The following is a 13,699-nucleotide window of genomic DNA, read 5'->3' as shown; positions in this document are numbered from 1 at the left end:
AACACGCTCTACAGAATTGAGGTGAATTGTTGCTAGGTGTCTGCAGTGAAGAACATCACACACTTCTTCAAGGGGAAAACTGTAACATGAAAATAGTTTCTTGTATATTTTACTGTATTAATTAACATTAAATCCTGTTTGTTACTCTGAGACCATGCTACACCGACAGCAGCCAGCAGAGGGCAGCAGTGGTGCACACAGTGATAGCAGGAGAACAAATTACAGACTTCTCCAGGATGATGAACCTGGATTTCCTGAACCTGTCCAGCAGTATACTTAAGACCAGACTTTGACACAGCCCTTTGCTGCACCTTTGTAGAGGAGTGACAGATATATATAACTATATATAAAAGAGAATAATATACACCTTCCAAACAGAGAAACCACAAGCAATAAAAGCAGGAACAAGCCTGTAACTAGTACTTCCGGACATCTTTCAAAATAAAAGTTCTGCAGTTCTGGGGTTTCACTCTGTAATTGAGTCCACAATGAAACAGTATGTAGTAGTTACAGTATCATTTGTGTACGAGATTTTAAAATTCATTTCTCATGGAAAAGAAAAAAAATCAGCTGGCTGTTAGACATCATTAGTGTGTGTTATGAAGGAAAATGTGATATTCAGTGAGAAAACTATTTGTGGGCTCAACTAAAGCTCATCATGTTTTGTTCCCTATATCAGATTACATTTAAAACTATTCTACAACAAATCACATGACAGATATCAGGTCTAATAAAACATTACAGGGATTTAAGGAAACTCTCACATGTAGTGATGTTTCATCCATGATCCAATCATTCTCCTTCACTTCCATGTACTGACTCATTATTTTATTCTCTTAAGTCTCGACTGTGTAAAACACATGACTGCTTCAGCAGATTGTTCCTGCTTTTTAAAGACTGCATTATCGTGCAGGATGTGAAGGAGCAAATCATTGGTTGGATGTATTGAAGAATCCACCCCTTACTAGTCAGGATTAAAACCATACAGCAGTTACCACTAGAGGGAGTCAAAGACATTTTAGTTTCACTTTTCAATCACTGACCCCCACATACTGAGGTACTGTAGCCTTCCTGTCAGCTCCAAGCAGTCTGACCATTCTCCTCTGACCTCTCTCACCAACAAGGCTTTCTTTTTGTTTGTGTAATCTATACAGACTGGTGTGTGTGTGTGTGTGTGTTACTGCATGAGTGTATGCATTGTGCTGCTGCTACATGATTGGCAGACTTTGATAATTGCACCAATAAATATATAATAATAAATAAAGTACACAGTGAGAAATTAATGTACATTTAGATAATGTTACATTTTTAGATAAAAATTACATGACTTAGTTTCTTAATATGAAATTATACATAAATATAATACAGTAAGAAGGATATATTGAGTATGAACGTGTTCAGTTATGTGAAATGTAATTGCTGTAACAGTTTTTATTTGATCGTCCAATAGGAAGTTTCTCCTGTTATGATGGATCTGTTATGAGCCAATCAGAAAAGATTTGTGTAGTGAAGAGACTGGTGTGAGAATAATGTGCTCCAGAACTGTGTAGAGTGTTGAAAAGTGCTGAAATGAGTTAAAATAATTTCCATGTATCCAGTTACTAAACCATAAGTAAAGACTTTAGACTCGTTGTTACGAGCGGACGTCATTAACTGGGACTCCAGGTCACTGGTGTTTAGTCAAGTAGCTTTTATTGTCATTTGAAGCACATACAGCTGGTACAGTACACAGTAACATGAAACAACGTTCCTCCAGGACCATGGTGCTACATAAAACACACAACTACAGGAGACAACACAGAACTAAGTTCACTACACAGACCTACACAGTACTACATAAAGTGCATGTGTGTAAACAGTGCAAGACAGTACAGTACAGTACAATAACTGACCAGGGACAGCGCAGCACTGACCACTACACAGTTTTGTAATGAATAAAGTGCAATAGTAAAATGCTGTGGATGTAAACACAATACACAGTTAACAGAAAAACAGATCATTGTGTTTTATTGTTGTAGCAGCAGTCTAAAAAGAAATGTGGGAAAATTGTGAAGGGAGTGGAATAATATAGAGTGTAAGTGTGTGTGTGTGTTTGAGAAAGTGATAAACAAACCTGATAATTACCTCACACTGCAGTGGATAAAAATGAATAAATAAACACCAATCCCTCTCTCTCTCACTGCTGCACGATTAAGGAGATCTGAAGCATGTTGTTTGATCGTCTCCTCGGCTGTGTCTTTGCTCCATTTCATTACTGCAGCTGCAAGAGAGGAAAAAGAAACAATTCTATATAGACCATTTCATAAATGTTAAATGTAAACAATAACAAACGCACTGCAATGCTGCTGTGCATGTCTGGTCCTGAAACATTTACAGTGTCACCATTTTCATTTCTGAAATCTATCAAAACAATATACCAAGAGTGTACTTTATAAATTTGTCTCAAATCCAGATGTGTATCATTATCTGGTTGAACCTGAGTGTGTCTATACGAGAGAATCTGTAAAAGCTTATCACAGTCTGGATGTTTATAACTATTTTCTAAGTGGAAAAGTTGGGAACATCTGCTCATACAGTGTGGAAGACATTTGTCTTGTCTGTGGTGAAGATGGAGCAAGTCATTCGGTGTCCAAAACTTACTCCACATGGTTTCTCGCTATGGTGACTGGTGAGGTTCTTAGTGGACATTACACTTGCATGGCTTGTATATCTGTGCAAATAATAAATTACATTTCTAAATGTATACCAGTAAAATAACTCTGTGCCATTATTACCTACTGCAAACGTAATTATTTTCTACATTCAGAAAGTCTGGAGGTGAGGTGAAGTTTGTTGTCATGTTGCTGTGATCCTTGTTGCTGTGGAACAGTGTGTCAGAGGGTTTAAAGGCTCCATCTGTGATATCTGAGACTTGTGTGTATAAATAATAAACAAGAAGCTGCATTCAATTCAGTGTCTGCTAGTGTCTTTAACTTTTAATATTCTAATACATAAACTTGTGTTGCTAGTAACAGTAAAAGTAACAGTAGATTAGTACATGTATAACGACAACTTTAGATTGAGTCAAAACTAGAGGCAAACATTGACTTTTCAAGTCAGTTCTCTTGTGGTTTTCATGGATAGTCACATACAAAGATAGACAGATATAGCCACACCCAATATTATTACAAAAGTGTATAGACGGCCTCCCACTGAGGTTTTGAATGTGCACAACAACTAACCATAAATGTTCAAGGACCAAAGATGCCACTTCCATAATGATGATTTACTCAGAAAACTTCTGAACCTCGGCTTGCTGTGAAGACCAGGCCTTCAGACCTCAGCGTCACCTGATGCTGGTGGCCAGGAGAGGGGATGTCGCAAGCGGTGCTTGAGGAAGGCGGAAGGTGTGGAAAGCGGGCAGGTGTCCGTGCTAGGCTAAAACAAAACCTAGCTGGCCGGCTCTCCCGTCCATTATTCTGTCCAACGTTTGCTCAATGGACAATAAACCAGACCACGTCCGACTCCAGTAAACACGGCGAGAGTTTAGAGACTGCTGCGTCTGTTTTCACAGAGGCGTGGCTCACCAACAGAGTTCCAGACGCCGCCATTCAGATAGCCGGGCTCTCATTGTTTCTTGCCGACAGAAATGCAGCTCTGTGCGGTAAGACTCGGGGTGGTGGTGTGTGTGTTTACATCAACACAGAATGGTGACAACATCTCTGTTATGTTAATTCCAGCATACAGACCGCTGGTCAGACGCTCTAAACCGGTTCTGAAACAGTAGAAAACCTGGTCAGCAGGAGTCACCTCTGCTCTTCAGGACTGTTTTGAGTTCACTGACTGGAATATGTTCAGGGAGGCTGCAACCAACGGAGACTCTATCAACTTGGAGGAGAACACGGCATCAGTGACCGGCTACATCGACAAGTGTATTGATGACATGACCGTCTCCAAGACCATCAACACACACACGGATCTCCTGTTACTGATTTATTTGAAGACTTTTCCTCAAATCCACCGTGAAAACTAAACACAGTAACAACAAAACACAACAAACACATTATCTTGACACACAGTGAAAGCGTGAGGAACAGAAGCAATGGCAGTTTACAGACAGAAAATACAGACAAATAAACAAATACCTCGTTGGCTGCATGCTGTGAGAAAGGGAAATAGTCTTTAAATCTTCTTTATGATAGTTTAAGTTCTTTTTATGACTAGAATAAACTTTTATCAGAGCATCCATAATGTCCGTGCTTACCGCTAACTTTCTTCACTAAAAACCCTCCCGCTAAATCAGCATCTGCACGAGACCCGGAACCGAGGCTTCAAAATAAAAGTCCCGCAACATACAAAACAAAACAATCTATAAAGATACAAATAACAAACACAGCTTAAATTCAATTACAAAAGTGATTTTACAAAAATGTAAACAAAATATATAAACAATATAAAGGCAGCATATACACATCATTTGACGCCATATAAACGGCTTCACGCCGATGTTTTTGAATGTGTGCAAAAGATAACCGGAAACCTTCACGAACCAAAGACGTCACTTCCGTAAAACCAATAATAACCGTTTAAATAGTCTCTATGTGTAAAGACACCTGTATTCATACACCAAGTCCACATATTAGTATAAAATATCAAGGTTTGAATCCCTTGTACAACAACTGTACTCTAACCTGCTGCGACACGCTGCTCTGACCAAAAGAGGACAAAATTAAAACATCTATCCAACAGCTAGCTTTGTCCCATCATGGTAACTAGCTACCGTTAGCTAAACGCTGGTTTCAGTCAGAGTTAGCGTTAGGAGCTAACCGGGCATTACTTTAGAAAACTGCCATAGCAGAAGAAAATATTCCCAACTGTAACGGTGCCGTTAGCTCGTTTCTGCTTGATTTAACATGACCGTCATGTAGGACGGCTAACGTGCTAACTAGCTAACCTGGCACCAACATTTGTAGCTAGCTAACATTAGCCCTAATGCTAGCTCGACGTGTTAGTTGCCTAGCGCTTAGTTATTTAGACAAAGCTTGTTCAGTCTCTTCTGCTAACGTTACAGTTGTGAGGATTTTCTTCTGCTGTGGCAGTTTTCAAAAGTAATGCCGGTGTTGTGTCCAACTCTGTTTGGGGATCTGTTTCCCCCTAGCCCCGCCCCCGGACATACTTTCTTCCAGAAGTCTACAATATAAAGCTAACACTAAGTACATTTATAATCGGAACTTAGTTGATCTTACCTTAAGTGTCTTCAACTATCTGGATGAGTTGTGACTTTTGTCTTGCTGTAACACGGTCCTGACAAGAGCAGAACATCACATGGACTACAAGCAGGAGACTCGAGCATGGAGGAGAACCGCTGTCTGATCTGAACTGCGCATGCGCGAGCACTTGTTCAGCTAGGTACAGCAACACCACTTGTAATAATTACATTTAGTTCAGTTGATGAAAATTTCAAAAACAATTGCCAAAGCATCAAACAATTAGTCCAAAAAAATTAGACCATTAGAACATTATGGTCTAACAGGCAACCACACACCACAACGTCTGAACTAAATTGAACTTTTATATGTCAATAATAATTCCTGCACCTGTCCTACACATCCCCAGACATCCAAAAACTCCTATCCAGATGTCTGAATATTGAACTGCATATCTACATACAAGAGGGGTCACAGACAGACATTGTGGTGGGTCTCTGTCTGTGTGTGTGTGTGTGTGTGTGTGTTAGAATAGAGGAAGTGATCAAGTGGCACAGCTTTAACACACGCCACTGTTCTGTCAGTCAGTCAGTCATTAGAGGGACAGGATGGAGCTCAGTCCACTCTCTGTGATGCTCTGTGAGTAAATGTTCTCTTTGTGTCTTCATTAGAGTGAGTGGTGGGGTATAAAGTTGTTCATCTGCAGTCTGAATGTCCTGAGTGATGATCTTATTGTGTGATTAGGACATTGTGTGTACTTCAGCATGACTGCTCAGGTGGATCAGTGTCTCCGTATCTGTTATGAGAAGGGTTTAGTTTGATGTGTATCTACTCTCAGTAAGTATGATAGAACAACAGGCAAGAGTACAAGTAGAGCGAGTGTAAAACACAGGGTTTAAATCATCTAATGAGTTGGAATCTGTACCTGATGGTTGTCTTTTGTTGTTTCCTGTATACAGAAACATGTTTTGTGTTAAAAACCATATTAAATGTAACATGATTTTAACAAAACTATTAATTAGATTTTCTGAGAAAATGCCTCATAACCTATATTTCCATTTTTGTTATTATTGTAGGAATAATGTTAACTTTAATATACACTAATACCAAATGATTGCACTGCATTTATAAAATAATCCCAAATCATTATTTACTCATTCTCACTAATTATTATTTTATGTTATAAAAAAAACAGCATTTTCTGGGCAGAAACAAACTCTTCTCATTAGTCCTGTACACACAGAGCAGTGACCATGTTAGAGGCCTGAGAGCAGAGAGCAGTTTGAGGATGTGGTTTATTTTCTATCTTCATTTATTGATGCAAGTTGAGCTGTGAAAAAGATGAGGAGGTGTGAAGATGGACTAAATCTAACTCCCCTGAAATCATTGAACTCTTTTTAATTCAAAAGTTGTCCAATCTGAAGACAGTCATTTAAAGACAGCGTCTCCACAGCAGAGACATTTGGAGACAAAACAACTATTCAGTTTGATTAGATTTCAGAACTAGCCTTTATTAGGAACCATCAGTATTACTGGGTATATTCTATATGGACATTGTAGATATGAATAATTATTCTTATTTCAAAATTAAATTACATATTTTTTATTATTCATCATCCTCAGAGGTTTTTTTTCTGGTCAGAAGCTTCAGTGGTCACCTATGTTAGGAATACTGTCCATACGAGGCATAATTAAATGTTATGAATTTATAAGTGGGAATGCTGGTGCAGCAGGTTGTGTTATCTTTAGAAAAATTGTAACAAGAATATATTGGGGTGCTCAGGTTTGCTCAAGACCACTATTGATATTCCTCACATTCCTAAAATTCCTAAAAACAAAGGAACTGCTGTGATCGACTCATAAAATCATGAATCCATCTTCAGGAAACATTTTATGCCGGTTGCCTGGAGACACCCAAAAACTTATTTACTTACTGTGTCAAATGTATTAAAAACTTATGCAGAAATAAACACTTCTCATTAGCCTTGTACACTGACACACACAGTGTAGTGACTCTTTTAAAGAGACAAGTTGGAAGTTGTGGTTTAGCTTCTTCTTTTTTTAATTCAGTGCTGTGTGTGCAGCTGTGATGAAGGGGAGGAGGTGTAAAGGCTAAAAATATTTGCCACATGCATCATGCAGTAAAAATCAAGCCATTTTCAAACGGTCAGTTTGGGTGAGCCTGTGTCCACTCTGTGATTGGATTCCTTTTCTTGTCTGACAGGAGTGATCTTCTGCTGTTTTGACATATCCCTTGAAAAAAATTGGCAAAAATATACGAAGAAAATCAAAAAATTGTGAAATAGCAGAAGAAAAGTAATAAGGTAAAGTGAAGTGTGGTCCGGAAGATTAATTCATTAGAATGTAACTGAATTTATTTGTCGCATGTTCATTGTACAGGCTGTGCTTACTGATGTCACATGTCAGTTTTTCTGCATATCTCTTTTCCACATCCACAAAACTCCTATCCAGACCTTTGAATATTGAGCTGCATGTCTATCTCCTGTTTTGTGGAATGGAGGCCTGAGCTCACAGTTTACAGGACTTCAAAGATCTGCTGCAAATGTCTAGGTGCTTCAGAGGTCTTTTAGAGGTCATGCCTTGTCCATCACAGCTGTTTTGACAGAAAAGGGGGAACATGTTATACTCTCTCTCTCTCTCTCTCTCTCTCTCTCTCCATGAGAAAACAGGAAGTGCTAAGACTTTCACCCACACCACTGCTCTGTCAGTCAGTCCTTAGAACAGCAAAATAACTGTAATACACACTAATACCAAACTAATGCTAAATCTAATCACTAAATAATTATCACTAACATTTTGTTATGGGAATTTCAGCAGAGTGCTCCTATTTTAGATAGATAGATAGATAGATCTCAAAGGGAAATTCACAGTTTCCAGCAGTATCCACAAACACAGGTAATAGATAAAATAGGAAGGAATATAACAAAAATACTAAAATAACCAAATTAGGGTACAAAAATATAACAAAAAAATATATCAAATAACAAGAATATAAAATATTACCAAATATAGCAGAATATAACAATATAACAAAATATATCAGAAAACTACTAAATACAGAGATTTAGAAATAAATATGGAGAATGAGATGAAAAACAAGATAAATAATGTGCAAAGACAAGTGTTTAAAGTTACAGACCTAGTCGATGTGCAAAAACTGTTATGTGCCAAAACTGCGTGTTTATGAGTCCTGTGCAAATCTCAGTTTATTGAGAGTTCTGTATAAACCGGAGTGTATTTTGCTTGGTCATCTAGTTGTGTTATCAGACACTTCTCATTAGTCCTGTACACACAGAGCAGGGACCGTGTTAGAGGCCTGAGAGCAGAGAGCAGGTCACAGATGTGGTTTATTTTCTATTTTCATTTAGTGATGCAATTTCAGCTGTGAAGAAGAGGAGGAGGTGTGAAGATGAAGGTTTGAAAGCAATAATTAACATTTACCTGTTGATAATGTGGATAAATTTAAATCCACTGACAACATCGAACTCATTTAAAGTCAAAAGCAGTCAGATGAAGACAAAAGAACTATTCAAAGTGAGAAGGTGTCACTAAATGTCCTCACTGGCCACTTTATTAGGAAACTATTTACGCCTGTGCAGGACTCCATATGTACGGAGAGAAGATTCCTGCCGGAGAAATCAAGCCCCTGGTGTCTCTGTCCAGTTTTCCTGGAGCAGGTAACACCTGGCTGAGACCGCTGATTGAGCTCGATACTGAATATTACACAGGAAGCTACTACTTCAGTGGTACACTTTATAATAGAGGTTTTGCTTCCAAATTTCAATTTAAGGGCTTTATTCCAGAGAGATGTTGCTTCTTTTCTCTATCATGCTTAATGTTGCAGTGAAGATTATTTAAAGTTTCTTCACATTCTGTTTAATGTTACAGGAAAAAACACATTGAGTGTTTGACCAAGTGGAAACTGATATCTATATTGTGTATGACATTTTCTTAAAATTTGATTTGATAAACTTTGCTTAGTCTCCAGAAAAATAAATTAATTAATTAATTAATTAAAAAAAAGAGAAAAAAAGGCTGTCAGAAGCAGTGGACCAATGGACACATTTATCCTGCCTCTAATCTGAATAAAACTCTACTTGATTTCTGGATATTTGGAATTTCAAACTAGCAACACAGAAAACGGAAGCGTGGATAAAGAGAAAATTACAACCAAATATAGCAGAAAGAAATAAGTAAAGTAAAGTAAAGAAAGTAAGCAAGGAAAATAAAATTTAGTATTTAATTCCTACTATTTTGTGTTCTTTTCTTTTAGATTTCTTTGTTTGGTTTATTATATTTGTCAGAAACAGCTGGACAGTTCCCTGCCAGGCCTGGAGAGGGCGCTCCAGGATTCTTGGAAGCCTGCTTCTTTGTGTGTATTTTGTGTGATGCCTTTCCTATTGTTCTCCTTCCTGTTGTATCACCTGTTCCCCATTTACCTTAATGTCTAGCCCTATAAATAAGGACCCTTGTGGCCTTGTCGGTCATTGTTCATCTGCGCTGTGGTTTTGTCCTGTATCTGGTTATGGCATGTTCTTGTTTTTGATTTCAGTAACATCATGTCTAGTGTTAGGTTAGTCTGCCCCATGTCTTGTGTTTATGTTAGTAAAGCAGTACTTCATTAAATCCTGGGTCTTTCTCCATGGCGTGTCAGTGCATGCCACCACCACGGAGGTCTTGGTTCATGCCCTGCACAAGGCAGGGGTTCCCAGATGTTACAATAATTTTTACGACCACAATACTTATGGCGTGAAATTGATGCTGCAGTTGTGACCTGATACACACACATACCTATGTATATTTAAATAACTCCATTTGTGATGCTAAAATTTAAAACTTAGGGTGAGGGGGGGGTCTGTTTTCCACTAAAAATTTAATGCACCATTTCGTAACCCTTTACATAAGATATAGAAGGAAGAGTTGGGTCACTGTCCTCATTCAGTCTTACCATGGTCTGTATTTGAATCTGTTATTAGCTCCAACCTGACTTTCAAGTAAAGTGTCTAAGATGTCAGTTAGGTTTCCTTCAGTCCATTCTTCCCTCAGTGTCCATAACTCAAAGTTCTGTTGTCCACAATTTACTGTTTATGTTGTCTGGTTTCTGATATTCCTCCACACTATTCTTAAAACAAGATTCTTAACCTAAAACAACCTACAAATTGGTTCTCTGTCCTAATGGACTCTTTTAATTCTCTCTCTTTGTGATGTTACTCCACAGTGTTATTATAGTGGACTTTCCATAACCAGCCACAAAATATCACCTACAGTGCAAAAACTGCAATAAGCCAATGGATAATAATGACATTTTCAATAACGTTTAAAACACAACTTCATATATTATTAATCCTTCTATGACCCTCATATGACCCATAATTTTGTAGCAGCAGTTTTAGGAATCATCAGTAATCAGCTTCACACACTCTAACCCACTGTGTCATATCCCACAAGCAACTGATTGTTGATCCTAATTGCTATAAGTGATAAATGCTATATATAATAAATATTATACAGTATTTTTCATATTAAAAATGAAAATGTAAGTGCACATGAAATATGAGGTATAATATTTTTTAAATTTCTAGACAAATAAATTCTTTGAACAGAAATCATGATTCCTTTTTCTTATCTTCTCATCAGCCACTTACACGAGCTCATAGATTGAACCATTACCATCACCATGTAGGTGTAATGGGTGAGTTTTAATAAAGGAAACAAATGATGATATTAGTTTGAACATCAATGCTACAAATGTTTAAATCAGTGGTTCTTAACCTTTTTTACTCCAAGGTCCCCTTCTTCTCCAAGTCAGTGTTTTAAGGCCACTCTAAGATACTGGTATACTGTACTTCTGCAGCAATGAGGAAAGTGTTCGTTTTCAACCTTTTTATTAACAAAAAGCATTTGTTTGTTATTACTCTTCCACTCTAATTTTTTATAATTACTTTATTTATTTATTACTTTATTTATAATTCTAATTAATTATAGTTAATTATAAACAATAAATTCAAGATATTTAGTGAGAAGCCTGCTGCTGTTGCTTGTGAATGATGTGGTCAATGCATGAAGGGAAGTTTTCACTAAGCCACAAGCATGTTGTGCTTATATATATATATATCTGGCACATTCTGCTCCCGTTTATACACAAAGAGGACTTGTGCACATCTGTACTTTAAAGATGGACAATAACACTGTTTCTCATCATCATCACCTTATTTCACTACAGGACCACCCTGTACTGCTGCTGTCTGAACTTTGCACATTATTTAACACTACTCACTTTATATAGTTCTGTACAATACAGCTGTTTACATTTTACATTTCTTGTATATATTCTATATTTTATATACATATTCTGTATACACATATACCCTACCTTACTTTATTTATATATTATTAGGGCCCAAGCACTAGCAGTGTGGAGGACCCTCTTTTTCTTCTAAGGATTATTTTTTGGGGGTCTTAACATGCTCAAAAACTCATGAAAATCAGCAGACAGGTTGGAATCTGCCGCCATTAGGACGTCACTGTGGCTCAGCCCTGGGCGTGGCACACACCCGTCACAGCGCCCCCTGGGAAAATCATGCTGCATAGCTGATACACACTTGCACGTATCCATGTACAGCTTGGTACACACTTAGATCTCATTGAACTGAACAACTTTCTCATTGCATGTCATTAAGTCTAATCCACAGGAAGTCAGTTATTTTGAGTTGTTTGCAAAACGCACCCAATGGAATTTGAAATACTCCTCCTAGGGAATTGATACAACCCCCACCAAACCCAGGCTAATATGATCAAGACATTGATACAACCGCCACCAAACCCAGGCTAATATGATCAAGACATTGATACAACCACCACCAAACCCAGGCTAATATGATCTCAAGACATTGATACAACCCCCACCAAACCCAGGCTAATATGATCTCAAGACATTGATACAACCACCACCAAACCCAGGCTAATATGATCAAGACATTGATACAACCGCCACCAAACCCAGGCTAATATGATCTCAAGACACTGATACAACCCCCACCAAACCCAGGCTAATATGATCTCAAGACATTGATACAACCCCCACCAAACCCAGGCTAATATGATCTCAAGACATTGATACAACCGCCACCAAACCCAGGCTAATATGATCTCAAGACATTGATACAACCCCCACCAAACCCAGGCTAATATGATCTCAAGACATTGATACAACCCCCACCAAACCCAGGCTAATATGATCTCAAGACATTGATAATGCCAAATTGTGAAGGGATTCTTGATATCTCAAACGGTTCAGCCGTGAGGAGCCCTTAAACTTATGGCGAATAAAAGGAAACAGGAAGTGGCTAATAACTTCTGTGTACATTAAGTGATGTACATCAAACCTCAACTTTATGTTAAGAGAAGAAAGCTGATCACACGGTCATGACTGCTGTGAGTCTCAGTCATAGCGCCACCAACTGGCAGCAGGAAGTATGTTTTAGAAATCTAATGTTTTGTCCCTTACTTTCATCTGATTTGGTTGAAAATCAGTCAGAATAATGTCAGGACATGGCTGATGTGAAGCTGTGAAGGAATTTGTGATATTGTGAATGATGTTGCTATGGTGAGGACATAATAGAAGAAAATTAATGTTCTTATATCTTAACAGTGGAATGTTTCAAAACATTTTACATAGAAAGAACAACTGGTTGAGAGTAAGTTTGTCTAGTTTCATGATTTTGCTCTAACGGCTCACAACAAATTTTTACATTCATCAGTCCATTGACTGGACATGGTTTTGGCCTGACTCCTGCAGTACTAGACTATGTCCACTAGAGGCTCTTGCCCCTTTATATTTATTTTTTTAAATATGGCTTCATGTTCACAATTTATATATACAGTGTCAACCAAAAAATGTATATACACTTCAGGAAAAGAAAAATAGTATGATGTATATTATATTACATAATATTAATTAAATTACATAATATTAATATAATATTAATAATATTATCATAATATCATCATATATATCAATCAATAACATATAGCAATAAATGTATTAATAAAATATTCATACAAATTTTTATTTTCCTGAAATGTGTATACATTGGGTGACTCTCTCTCTCTCTGGCACAAGGGGACATACACAGTATTAGATAGGTGGTTTTAATCTCTCTCTCTCTCTCTCTCTCTCTGTCTGCACTCTCTGCCCCCATGAGCAAACAGGAAGTGGTTAGGCTGTACCCCACACCACACCTCTTTTTGTCAGTCAGTCATAAGTACAGCAAATTCACTCTAATACACACTAATACCAAACTAATACACAGCACTAATCATTATTTACTATCCCTAAACAATTATCACCAACATTCTGGAGATCCAAGATGGTGAAGATGGCAGTTTCAGCAGAGTGCTCCTATTTTGCTAGGTCAACTAGTTGTCTTATGTGTATCATGTCTTGTGTTAGTCTATGTCTTGTCTTGTTAAATTCAGCACTGATGTGCACT

General features: G+C 37.6%; 1 protein-coding gene and 1 long non-coding RNA gene across 3 annotated transcripts in view; one reads left to right on the top strand and one right to left on the bottom strand.

The window, feature by feature from the left end:
- Positions 1–1,773: 1,773 nt before the first annotated feature.
- On the bottom strand, positions 1,774–5,366 carry LOC131356615 (uncharacterized). 2 transcript variants are annotated; one of them, XR_009205043.1, is made up of 3 exons: positions 5,226–5,366; positions 3,222–4,008; positions 1,774–2,260 (listed from the first exon to the last, which is right to left on the bottom strand). It is a non-coding gene; the product is annotated as an uncharacterized LOC131356615 (long non-coding RNA). The 2 variants fall into 2 exon arrangements; XR_009205044.1 differs by lacking the exon at positions 5,226–5,366 and adding an exon at positions 4,125–4,864.
- Positions 5,367–5,742: 376 nt separating this feature from the next.
- Positions 5,743–13,699, top strand: part of LOC131356610 (B-cell receptor CD22-like) — a 37,138-nt gene continuing 29,181 nt past the window's right edge. Inside the window, exon 1 of the mRNA XM_058395744.1 lies at positions 5,743–5,825. Coding sequence (XP_058251727.1) covers positions 5,795–5,825 — 31 coding nt within the window. The 5' untranslated portion in view covers positions 5,743–5,794. The remainder of the gene's footprint in view (positions 5,826–13,699) is intronic.

Source organism: Hemibagrus wyckioides, linkage group LG07 (genome assembly GCF_019097595.1).
Source record: "Hemibagrus wyckioides isolate EC202008001 linkage group LG07, SWU_Hwy_1.0, whole genome shotgun sequence".
NCBI lineage: Eukaryota > Metazoa > Chordata > Actinopteri > Siluriformes > Bagridae > Hemibagrus > Hemibagrus wyckioides.
The sequence above is the reverse complement of the archived record's forward strand: the minus strand, read 5'-3'. Positions and strand labels throughout refer to the sequence as shown.